At 37.0% G+C, this 12,584-nt stretch overlaps 1 protein-coding gene across 2 annotated transcripts; it reads left to right on the forward strand.

Annotated features, from left to right (window-relative positions):
- Positions 1 to 3,875: 3,875 nt before the first annotated feature.
- On the forward strand, positions 3,876 to 7,491 carry LOC113301533 (metal-nicotianamine transporter YSL3-like). Of its 2 annotated transcripts, XM_026550311.1 has the most exons (7): positions 3,876 to 3,932; positions 4,017 to 4,189; positions 4,978 to 5,075; positions 5,163 to 5,297; positions 5,395 to 5,584; positions 5,705 to 5,813; positions 6,351 to 7,491. In XM_026550311.1, exons 2-7 carry the CDS (start codon positions 4,127 to 4,129, stop codon positions 7,274 to 7,276), a joined length of 1,521 nt encoding a protein of 506 aa, XP_026406096.1. In that variant the 5' UTR covers positions 3,876 to 3,932; positions 4,017 to 4,126; the 3' UTR covers positions 7,277 to 7,491. The 2 variants fall into 2 exon arrangements, with proteins under 2 accessions (XP_026406096.1, XP_026406097.1); XM_026550312.1 differs by lacking the exon at positions 3,876 to 3,932 and having other exon boundaries at positions 3,984 to 4,189.
- Positions 7,492 to 12,584: the final 5,093 nt, after the last annotated feature.

Consider the following 12,584-nt stretch of genomic DNA (forward strand, 5'->3'; position numbering starts at 1 on the left):
TTTCTGTTGGTATGCATAAGATGTTATGCAGTCAATATTGGATCTGCATAAGATGTTATGCAGTTAACTAAAACATATTAAAGAAGAAACACAGTTTAACGTGGTTCGGCTATATCCTACGTCCACGGGAGAAGAATGATTAGGATTTCTTATTATCAATGGAGGTTTTACAAGAAGTGTATATATATATCCTATACATGCCACATATTCGTATAGATAGCAACATATCTAGAGAATATTTTCTTGCAGTGTAAGCCAATCATAAATAGAGAAACCAAATATTCTCCTTTGTTCCAACACTCCCCCTCAAGTTGGTGCGAAGATATCGATGGAGCCCAACTTGGATAGAATTCCATTGAATTGCTTGACAGGTAAACCCTTAGTAAAAACATCTGCCAGTTGTTGATGACTACGAACGAAGGGAGTGCATATTACTTTGGCCAATACCTTCTCTCTAACAAAATGAAAATCCACTTCTATGTGCTTTGTACGCTCATGAAAGGTGGGATTTGATGCGATTTGTATCGCTGCTTGATTGTCACAAAACATCTTAGCTGGCTGAGGTGACAGAAAACCCAAATCTTTAAGTAATGCTCGCAGCCAAACAATCTCACAAGTTGTTGAAGCCATGGCTCTGTATTCTGCTTCAGCACTTGATCGAGAAACAACATTTTGTTTCTTGCTTCTCCATGTAACCAGATTACCACCACAGGATATGCAGTACCCTGTTGTTGATTTACGATCAACTGGACATCCAGCATAATCAGCATCTGAATATGCTGTTATACAGTAGCTAGAAATTGAATAGGCTTCATTCTTTGTCATAAAAACTCCTATTCCTGGTGATCCTTTTAAATACTGTAGAATCCTAGTTACTGCATTTAGATGTTTAACACGAGGTGTATGCATGTAACGACTGACTAAGCTTACTGCATGTGCTATGTCAGGTCTGGTAACAGTGAGATAAATTAACTTGCCTACTAACCTTTGATATGACCCAATATCACTTAACACATCACTATCATTATCAAGTTTGTTGCCAATTTCTGTAGGAGTATCACAAGGCTTTACTCCCGTTTTTCCTGTAGCCTTCAGCAGGTCCAACACATATTTTCTTTGATTCAGAAAAATACCCTTCTTTGAGTAAGCAACTTCTAATCCCAGGAAATACTTCAGTATTCCTAAATCCTTGATGTCAAATCTGGAATGAAGCATTGCTTTAAGATTTCTAATTTCTTGTTGATTGTCTCCTGTAATCACAAGGTCATCAACATACACTAGAACTATAGTTGTACCAAGATTACTTCTTTTAATAAACAAGGAAGAATCGGCAGAGCTCCTTTTGAACTTATTCTGGATGAGTACTGAACTTAGCTTTGCATACCATGCACGTGGTGATTGCTTTAAACCATATATTGCCTTCTTAAGCTTGCAAACCATATTGCTCTCTCCTTCTCGAGGGTGTCCAGGTGGTATACTCATATACACCTCTTCTTCTAGATCACCTTGTAAGAATGCATTCTTCACATCCATTTGAAACAATTTCCAATCTTTATTAACTGCAAGAGACATAAGAACACGAAAAGTATTCATCTTTGCAACTGGTGCAAAAGTTTCTGTGTAGTCTTCTCCATATCTCTGAGTAAAACCTCTTGCCACTAATCTTGCCTTATAACGCTCAACAGTTCCATCACTTCTGTATTTAATTTTGTACACCCATCTACATCCAACAGTCTTCTTCCCGGGAGGCAACTTGACAATACTGTATGTATTATTTACATCTAAGGCACGTAACTCATTCTCCATTGGTGCCCTCCATTTTGGATTAGACTTTGCTTCATTATATTTTTTAGGTTCTTGATGACTGGATATAACACTTAGAAATGCAGAGTGTGAAGAACCTACATGATCATAAGTTAAATGTGCTTGTATAGGATATGCAGCGGAATGATATGTAAAGAAATCTTTGTATTTCTCTGGAGCCTTCTTCTCACGACTTGAGGTTCTGACAATTGGTACCACTGGTTGTGGAACCATAACCTCAGTTTCTGGAACTTGATGCAGCACATCTTGTAGTCCTGTATTATCATCAGTAACATTAACATTATTGTCTGAAGCTTCTTCATGAACTGCTTTATTATGCACATCCAACACTGCAGTAGGTAAGTCCACCAACTCTACACCATCACCATTATTTCTGTGGGAATCTGTTGCAGTAGGTATCTCATTAATAACTGGAAGTGGGGCCAAATCTGTATAACACTCCCCCTGAGACCGACTGCCATAATCACACTGAAAATAATCCACTGTTTCATCAAACACAACATCACGAGAAATCTGTAGATTTCTAGTGGGTGGATGATAACAAATATATCCTTTCTTTGTAGAAGAGTAACCAAAGAACACACACTTAGTTGCCCGTGAATCCAGTTTATCACGATGCTTTGCCTGTAAATGTACATAACACACATAACCGAAAACTCTAAGATGAGAAATGTCAGGCCGATGATGTTTTAAAACCTCTAATGGAGATTTGAACTCAAGCACACGACTAGGCAGACGATTGATCAAGTAAGTGGCCGTCAGAGAACCATGAGACCAAAATTTCTTTGGAACATGCATCTGAATCATAAGAGCACGGGTTGTTTCCAGAATATGACTGAGTTTCCTTTCAGCAGCACCATTTTGCTGTGAAGTACCAACACAGCTAGTTTTATGGATAATACCATGACTACGCAAATAACCTGGAAGAGGGCCTTTGATAAACTCAGTGCCATTATCGGATCTAAAATTTTTAACCTGTGCATCAAATTGGTTGCGGATCATACAATGAAAATCCACAAATACAAATGAAACTTCAGTTTTGGATTTGAGTAAATAGATCCATGTAGCACGTGACCAATCATCTATAAAGATAACGAAATATTTATACCCATCATAAGCATCAATTGGAGCAGGACCCCATAAATCAGAATGAATTAATTCAAAAGGCATTGTATCTCGAGTCACAGAGTTAGGAAATGGAAAACGAGATTGTTTAGAAAACTGGCAAACATCACAGACTTGAGACTGAACAGAGAAGGTGGGAAAAATCCTAGACAAAACACGACTGGAAGGATGTCCAAGTCGTTGATGATAAAGAAACTGCAGAGTTGATCTGTGAGTGAGACATGCCATGTCACTAGAGCGTAACAGGTACAATCCATGAGAAAAGATGCCTCTACCAATCGTCTTCTTCGTCTTTCGATCCTGAAAGATGACCGAGGTAGGGGTAAATGTAACATCACAATTCAGAGAATTAGTGATTTGACCAACAGATAACAATTGAGTAGGAAACGAGGGAACAACAAGTGCATTAGATGGCGGACAATCTGGAAAAAAATGCACTTTCCCACTGCCCAGCACAGGAGCAGTAGAGCCATTAGCAACAGACACATTTTTATGAGAGCCGCGAATAAAAGCATGAACTGACGAAGGATCATTTGCCATATGATCTGTAGCTCCTGAATCAATAATCGTTAACGATCCCCTGATACCATGTTGGTATGCATAAGATGTTATGCAGTATGCATAAGATGTTATGCAGTCAATATTGGATCTGCATAAGATGTTATGCAGTTAACTAAAACAGATTAAAGAAGAAACACAGTTTAACGTGGTTCGGCTATAGCCTACGTCAACGGGAGAAGAATGATTAGGATTTCTTATTATCAATGGAGGTTTTATAAGAAGTGTATATATATATCATATACATGCCACATATTCGTATAGATAGCAACATATCTAGAGAATATTTTCTTGCAGTGTAAGCCAATCATAAATAGAGAAACCAAATATTCTCTTTGTTCCAACAGTTTCTACTCCATTTACTAGACAAGAGAATACGGTCATTCAAACCTGTGCGGTTGCTTGTTAAAGTATTTCTTTCGGAGGTAAACACTCTCTTTCTCTGTGTTTCTGTCTCTGCCCAGGTCTCTCTAGAGTATCCATTGTGATATTCTTTAAGTTAATTGCAGGTGGATTTGGGTCTTATCTATTGGGATTGAGTAAGAAAACATACGAGCAAGTAGGGGTTAACACTCCGGGAAATAGTCCTGGGAGTTATAAGGAACCAGGAATTGGATGGATGACTGCTTTCGTTTTTGTTACAAGTTTTGTTGGGATTTTAGCTTTGGTTCCTCTTCGAAAGGTATAATACTTCCCTGGATATCTTGCTTTTCTTTTTGTTACCAATGGTTACTTGCTTAAAGGCAGAATTTTTTTCAATTTACGTAGCATCTTGAAACAAAATGGAAATGATGCACACTCAACAACTTTAGCACTACCCATAATTAAAAGTATTAGCATTCGTTTTCTGGACAACAAGATACTGCTTATAAAATTAAGATTGCAACTCAGTTGCGGAAGGACCGTAAGGGATGCGAATCAGGTGTATATCGTTCTTTCTAATGGTCATGCCAAAGCATTCAGACATATCTATGTCCTCTAACCTTCATCCCATTCGTTAGTTGTTGTTTTTGTTTCCTTAAGCAAACTGATGAAGTGGGATTTCATCCTGGATTGTTTTCCCTGAAAACTTCCATAGTCCCCAATTCTTAAAACAAACTTGAACAGGGAATTAGAGATGTGCCTCTTCCCTTTGTTGGGTCCATAGTTGCTTTTAATCTATTGAAGTTATTGTTCTTAGTAGGCGGAGGATTTTTTTTTTTTCTCAATCTCTTAGAATTCAGTCCATATGTAGGGTAGATTTTATGTGAGTTAAGGAAGTCTTATTTAATCTATATTACCTGCTACAAATGATCATATTTATCACAACAGAAATACGCTTTTGCTTCAATCCCTAGTTGATTTTGTTTTTCATATGAACCCATTAAGGGTATTTGACTGGTTTCGTGTACTTAAGTGTTCAATTGTTTTTGTGAAATTATGATGTTTGTCATTCATTGATGTACCTCTGTCGTTTTTTTGTTGTTGTAGATAATGATAATAGATTACAAGTTAACTTATCCTAGTGGCACTGCGACTGCAGTTCTCATTAATGGTTTTCACACACCTCAAGGAGATAAGATGGCCAAGTATATTCTCTGGTTCCTTTACTCTTTCTAATTGTTCCTATCTTGAAACTGAGTTTGGTTCATTAATTGCCTTTATTATCTGCCTAGGGAGCAAGTTCAAGGATTCGCAAGGTTCTTTTCATTTAGCTTCTTTTGGGGTTTCTTTCAGTGGTTCTACTCGGGTGGAGACCAATGTGGATTCGCTCAGTTTCCTACTTTCGGGTTGAAAGCATGGAAGCAAACGTGCGTATTCCTCCTCACTGGCTTGCCTCTGCCCAATTATAACCAGCTTTCTCTTTGTTTGTCAATTTTTGAAATTTGGGTTTTTTCCATTTCGCAGATTTTTCTTTGATTTCAGCATGACTTATACTGGAGCAGGGATGATTTGTTCGCATCTTGTTAACTTGTCTTTGCTTTGTGGAGCCATTCTTTCATGGGGAATAATGTGGCCATTGATACATGGCCTAAAAGGAGACTGGTACCCGGCAGCTTTATCAGAAAGTAGCATGAAGAGTTTGAATGGTTACAAGGTCTCTACACTGATTCACATTCCCAATTAGATATCGTAACTATGTCTCGCACAAAATGGCGGCTAATTTATTATGTGCAATTTAGTGGCACAGAGTTCTCTAAATCCGCTGCATTTTCAGGTTTTTATCTCAATTGCGCTCATTCTAGGAGACGGGCTCTACAATTTCCTGAAGATAATGTATTGTACCAGTAGAAGTATTCATGCTAGAATTAAAGGCAAGAGTGCAGGTAAAAAAGGAAACTCACATCTTGTGTTAACATAATTTAAGAACCCTAGTCATATATGTTTGATGCGTCCACTTCTGAAACTTGCAGTCCAACCTTTATGTTATAGTAGATTCATATAGATGGGCAATCCTACTTTACCTCACACTACAGTCAGCAATTCACCCACCAAGAACATGTTCACTTACCTGCCTTGCACACTTCTTTTTATTCCCAAAATTTGAAACCGTGAAATACAAATAACAAAGTGTAAGTCTGTATCAAACTTCTGGGGTGCCCACAATGATTCTGATATATCTATGGTTGTACAGAAATTCAGACCTTTATGTTTGTCTTGCACTCGAGTAGGTTCCTAGAGGTTCACTTTTGTTCGGACTAGATTAATCTGCTGCATTTAGGGAAAGCTTCTATGATACATTGCCCTTCCCCGGACTTAAAATTTCCTAAGAGATGCTGTGAAAGCGTGTAATGTAGAGATATATAACTTTTTTTGGTAGGATATAGAGAAATTTAACTCATGCACTCTATGATTTTCTTCAGTTGCAGATCAGCCAGTTGAACCACTTGATGATCTTCAGCGAAATGAACTTTTCTTGAGGGAGGGTATTCCAGTATGGCTTGCATGCGCTGGATATGTTCTCTTCTCCGCTGTTTCCATCATCATGATCCCACTCGTGTTCCCCCAGCTGAAATGGTACTACGTGGTCGTAGCATACCTCCTTGCTCCATCTCTCGGATTCTGTAATGCGTATGGTGCAGGTCTGACTGACATGAACATGGCCTATAACTATGGGAAAGTGGCTTTGTTTGTGTTAGCTGCATTATCTGGGAAGGATAATGGTATAGTTGCCGGGCTTGTAGGTTGTGGCCTTATTAAATCCATTGTTTCCATTTCCTCCGATCTTATGCACGATTCCAAATCTGCTCATCTCACGCTTACTTCTCCTCGTTCCATGCTTTTAAGTCAGGCCGTTGGAACTGCAATGGGCTGCGTGGTAGCTCCTTTAACATTCTTTCTTTTCTACAAAGCCTTTGATGTGGGAAATCCCACTGGAGAATATAAAGCTCCATATGCTATAGTTTATCGAAACATGGCAATTCTCGGGGTTGAAGGCTTTTCATCATTGCCTCACCATTGTTTGCAGCTTTGTTACGGGTTCTTTTCATTTGCCATTGCAGCTAACTTGTTGAGAGATGTTTCTCCATCGAAGGTAGGGAACTGGGTTCCCCTGCCCATGGCTATGGCGGTACCATTTCTTGTTGGTGCAAGTTTTGCAATAGATATGTGTGTTGGGAGCCTGGTTGTGTTTATATGGCACAAGTTTGACAACCAAAGAGCGAACTTATTGATTCCTGCGGTTGCTTCCGGTTTAATCTGTGGAGATGGGTTGTGGATCCTCCCTTCATCAATTCTTGCTCTGGCTAAGATAAAGCCGCCGATGTGCATGCAGTTTGTGTCTGCGTAACAAGAAAGAGGTTTCAAAAGAATGTGGAAGAAAAATAATGAGGATGAATTAGAGTCTTAGAAACAATGATAATAATTTGAGAAGGTTTAGTTCGGAAGGGAAATCAGCCGAGATGTCAAGTTGTCAACCAATGACATGTATCACTTAAAATCATCGTGGTCCAAACAATTGTAGTTTTAGATAGTTACAGACATGAAAATCTTATTCTTTTAAAATTCATGTCATCAGATCTTCGGAACAGAGAAAATAGATACTTGGATCGAACGCAGAACTGAAGGACATGGATTGAATTATGTTGGAGTAGGGACTGGTTATTCATGGAGTTAAGTGTACAAGTGATACTTCCATAGGATCTTTGAAGTATAAAAGATAGTAATAACTAGTGATGTATAAGCAAGTTTTGTAAAGTAATTAAATGACCGGTAATTATAACTTAAACTTAACTGCGCAGGACCCCTGAGTAACAAACGAGTAAACCCTGCTCCCCAAGACTTTTTTGTATATTTGTTTTTCAAAAGGAGATCGGGTCCAAATTTTCATCGGCGACTTTTATGAAAGATATAGGACTTGTGGGAGTTTGATTGAGAAATTTAGCAATGCAATAAGACAAAAACTTAGGTTCAGAACGATAGGGCGGACCTAGGATGATCTCAAAGGTAAGATAGAAAGTTCGTTGATACTCCAAACACTTCATTCGGATGTTTATCATTTGCAAAAAGAAAGCTCTAGTTTATCCGACCCAGTTGCAAGTGAATTATGATGAAAGATTGCGGATAAGACCTTGGTTGCAAATTGGTAAGGAATAAAAATGATGATCAAATAACGGACAGAAGGATAATCCAAAAATTGACAGGCATTTCCGTAACGGTCCCCTAATTATAACCTCAAAGGTGTCACTATCCATCCACAAAAAATTCATGAAAACAAAAGTAACACAAAAACTCCAAAAAAACAAAAGTAACACAAAATCTCAAATTTCAATATTGGTTTCATCAAATTTTATGATGAAACCAAAATAAAATTTGATGAAACCAATATTAAAATTTGTGGTTTTTGTATCAATTTTTAAAAATTTGCGGTTTTTGTATCACTTTTGTTTACGATGGAGTTTTAATGGATCCCAACATTTGAGTGGGATTTTTGTACCACAAGTTTGGTCACCTTGGGTTTTTATGACTAATTTTGTTTCTTCCATAATTCATTTTGATTTTTGTTAGAGGGAGAGCGAAAAGTGATTTGAGGAGAGCGAAAATTGTTGGCAAGTCACTAACAAGGTCGATTCTTCAAGTGAGTCAAGCTTTATATTTTTTCGGACCAAAAATACCCTTCTTTTTTGGATCTGCACATACCGATTTAGCCTATCTATTTTAACCAATTAAGCTCTAAGTTAATAGAAAGGAAAATCAATACCAAAAACATGCCGATCAAAAAGGAGAATCATCGAAGCTTGAAAACTCAATAGTTCAACTATAGTAAAAAAATGTATACACTTAACTGATCTTGTCTGGTGTAATGGACTTGTAGAGATAGAGTGCAGGGGTGACGAGAGAAGATAAAAACTCAAAAGCCCAAGATGAGATTGTTGAAAATGATCTCTAATTTTGGATTTTTGCTTTGTTCATGGTAATCATCAGTTTCGATCCCTAGAGTGAGAAGCATATGGATTAATAAGAAGTGAAACTCTAGTCTTGATTAAGCAGTTGAACATACATACAACTCCATTCTCTAATCCAATCTTAATTGCTTTAGAGAGACAAAGTGTGGATTAACCAATTGAATCTCATGTTGTATTCAGTTGTCATCCTTGGGTTTAACTCAACTCCATTCTCTAATCCAATCTCAATTGTTTTAAAGAGAATAATGTGGATTAATCGATTGAATCTCAGATTGTGTTTAGTCGTCGTCCTTGCGTTTAATAGTAAAGGAAGATAAAGGAGGAAAAGAACTGATTTCGTTTAAGTTTTTGATGGTGTTTGTGATTGATATATTTATAGGTGTGCGAATTTGATGTGTTTGAATAAGGGTATTCTAGTCCAAGTTAAAGAAAATTGTTGGGTCATTCATTTTACACACAAAAGGAGAAAGAGGAGAGAGCTTTGAAGTTGGAGATTTTCTACAACCTAGGGTTTGATTTATTTCAAACTTTGTCGAGAGTCAGGATCAGGCGACGTCTCAGGCGAAAACTCGGCAAAACCGATTCACAAATTTTCGATTGATTTCTCTACCTCGATCTCCTGCACAGACATGATTTAGATCCTCTTCGAATTCTCCGTCTTTTGTCTTGTTTGTTTGTTATTTTCTTACCCAATCTCGATTTTATCTTCTCTTTTCATGCCTCTCTGAAAAGTCTGCAAACCCTAAAAAATTTCAATTGATTTCTTATTCTCTGAAAGCCTATCAATCTATATTAAACCTTTTATGATTAACTTTGATTAATTTAACTGCAAATTATTCTTTATTCTCTTGCAGATTTCATCCCTTATCTCCTTTCCAAACCTGATTGGGAAGAATAGGGTTTATGCGGAAGCAATTGAGGCATTTGCGGCGAGGATTCCTTGTGATTCAGATGAACTTGATTATGTCAGTTACCAAGAAGATTTGGGTTTGATTTATTAAAGATTTTGAGCTCCACAACTCTAATCAACTTCGTTTACTCTGCCGAGACATGCAAGTAATTATAAACCAACACTCCTCTAAGCAATCATTACCATCTTTTGGCTCTCTTATTGTCACTACAAAGAGCACTGATTTACAACTTTTACTCCAAGTTTCTTGACTACAATTACTTTAGTCCCAAGTCTGCATCATGAAGAACACTTGGCGATTAGATAATTGTATATTCTTCATCAGGCTTATATCTTCTAAATACCATGAGCTTATTCTTTCCTCCAACAAGTTTAAGCCTGTATTGATTTGCAAGAAAAACCAAAAAGTTAAACTTCAACTCACTCACAAAAAAGTTGTCATCACTTTTCTAAAGCTGTATATTCTGCTTGCTGTTCTAAATTCAATGGCCTTTTCATCCTCAAATATCAACAAACTTTCCAAAAACCTACAAAGAAGTTGTAACATTTCAAACAAGAACACTAAGCATGTTAATCTTCAAGGAAAAGAAAATCCCATTGAGTCTTTTGCTCTTATTGGATATGTATATAGAGAAGCTATTGTTATAAGAACTGCTATTAGTTTTGTTGTCAGGCAAAGATGGGGAGCACAAAGGGAAGTCATCACTATCTCTACCAATAGAAGAAATGTGTTTATCTTTCGCATACTATCAAGAGAGATTTTCCAAAGGGTTCTTAGAGGAAGACCTCACTCAGTTGGAGGTCACCTGCTTGTTCCACTTCCTTGGCAATTCAATATGAATGTGCAAAATGCAATATTTCAATTTGAGGTTTTCTTCATCGAATTTAGGTTGAGAGCTGATATGGATAGAGACAACATACCTCAGTTGATTGCTTCTCAAGCTGGAGAACCAATCACTATCTATAATAGAGATGCTACTGGAGTTGTGAAGGCTAAGGTTATGGTTGATGTTAATTTCCCTCTAGTTAGAAAATTTCACATTACTCTTGAAGATGTTGAAAGAGTCAGGGTTGCTATTTTTTATCTGGATTTTCCATCTGCCACATGTAGAAGCTGTTATGTCTTTAATCATAATGAGAATTATTGTGGTCTTATTGCAAATATGGAATGGATAGCTGTTCCAGTCCTAAATCTCCAAGGAGTTGACCCTTTTGATGACCAAGTGAATAATGGAGGACCAGGAGTAGATGAAGTTGCTAATAATGGTGGTCAAGTCCATCCAGACAATCCAGTTGAAATTCAAGGAGAGGAAAATGGTGAGAATGAGTTAATTGCTGAAGTTGAAGTTGCTGATAATGTTAGAGACATGCATGAGATTGTGGGTCTTGATGCTAAAAGAGTGGAAGAAGTTGATAGTATTACTAACCATCAGGGTGTTGTTCAAGCTGTGTTTTCATCTGAACTGAATTGGAGTGATCAGAGAGAAAACAAGAGGAAAAGGGGTGAAGATTTGGTTGTTGATAACATGGATATGGATAACTATTCTAGAGAAATTTCTATGGCACTGAATGGTTTTGCAGAAGAGGTTTCGAAGGACAAAATGATAATAGAACAGGAAATAGGAGAATCTTCGAATAGGGTCTTAATTCTGGTTGATGAAGACTCTAATGTTTCTAGACAAGGAAATACCCAAACTGTTGTTGCTTCTTCCATGGATGCAGAGACCCATATTCCACATGCTAATCAGGTTCCTTTCAAAACTAAAAATCTGTTTACATCTTTTGTTTTACATGATTATAAGTTACTTGACTCATCTATCTCTAGTTCTAAAAAATTTCTCACATTAGTCTTAATCCTTGCTTTGTTTTCTGTAATCTATATTAGATTTTACCACCAGTTACTGATTTTATTCTATATTTTCAAAATGAAAATACTATCATGGAATATGCAGGGGATTGGAAAATCCCTAACTAAGAATCACTTAAAATATTTACTTAAGAAGCATAATCGTGATTTCATCTTCTTAGCAGAAACTAAAGCTACCAAAGACAGTATGAATATCATTGCTAGGAACTTAAAGTTCTATGATTGGTTTATTGTCCCTAGGATTGGTCTTTCTGGTGGGTTTATTATAACGACTTGCCAATATCACGATTTTTTGGATTTCCAGTTTCCTGGTAAAATTAATTATCAATATTCCTCCAAAGCGTGTTTCATATGCCATTGTTGAACACGATTTGACAGGATCAAGCATAAAGGGGAAAAAAAAGCCTTCTACTGCTAGCAGTATCTTCATCCCGACTAAATTTTAAACTGCGAAACCTTTTTTAGGTTGTAACATTTTATTTGGAGTATTCTGTCTTTGTGATGAACTTCTAATTTAGGCTCATCGAGAAAGCTCGGAAAAAAACTAGTGAGAAAAGTTTAAGATTTGGAAAAAATTATTAGCGATCATGAGCAGCAGCGACTCCAAGATTTCAAAACAGGGATAGCAGACAAAATTAATGGATCTTAGATATCAAGGAATACCTTTTACTTGGTCTAATAATAGGGAAGGTCATGAGAATATTAAAGAACGTATAGATAGAGTGCTTTCTTCTTCGTGTTGGTCTGCTCTGTTTCCTGATGCTATTGTTAGTCATTTGCCTAGAGTAGGTTCTGATCATACGCCAATTCTTCTAACATGTAAACCCATGAAACATTTAACACAAAAACCTTTTAAAATAATCAGAACTTGGCTCAGTCATGAAAACTTCAAAGATATAGTTGCTAAAAACTGGAA

This window comes from Papaver somniferum, chromosome 8, assembly GCF_003573695.1.
Source record: "Papaver somniferum cultivar HN1 chromosome 8, ASM357369v1, whole genome shotgun sequence".
Taxonomy (NCBI): domain Eukaryota; kingdom Viridiplantae; phylum Streptophyta; class Magnoliopsida; order Ranunculales; family Papaveraceae; genus Papaver; species Papaver somniferum.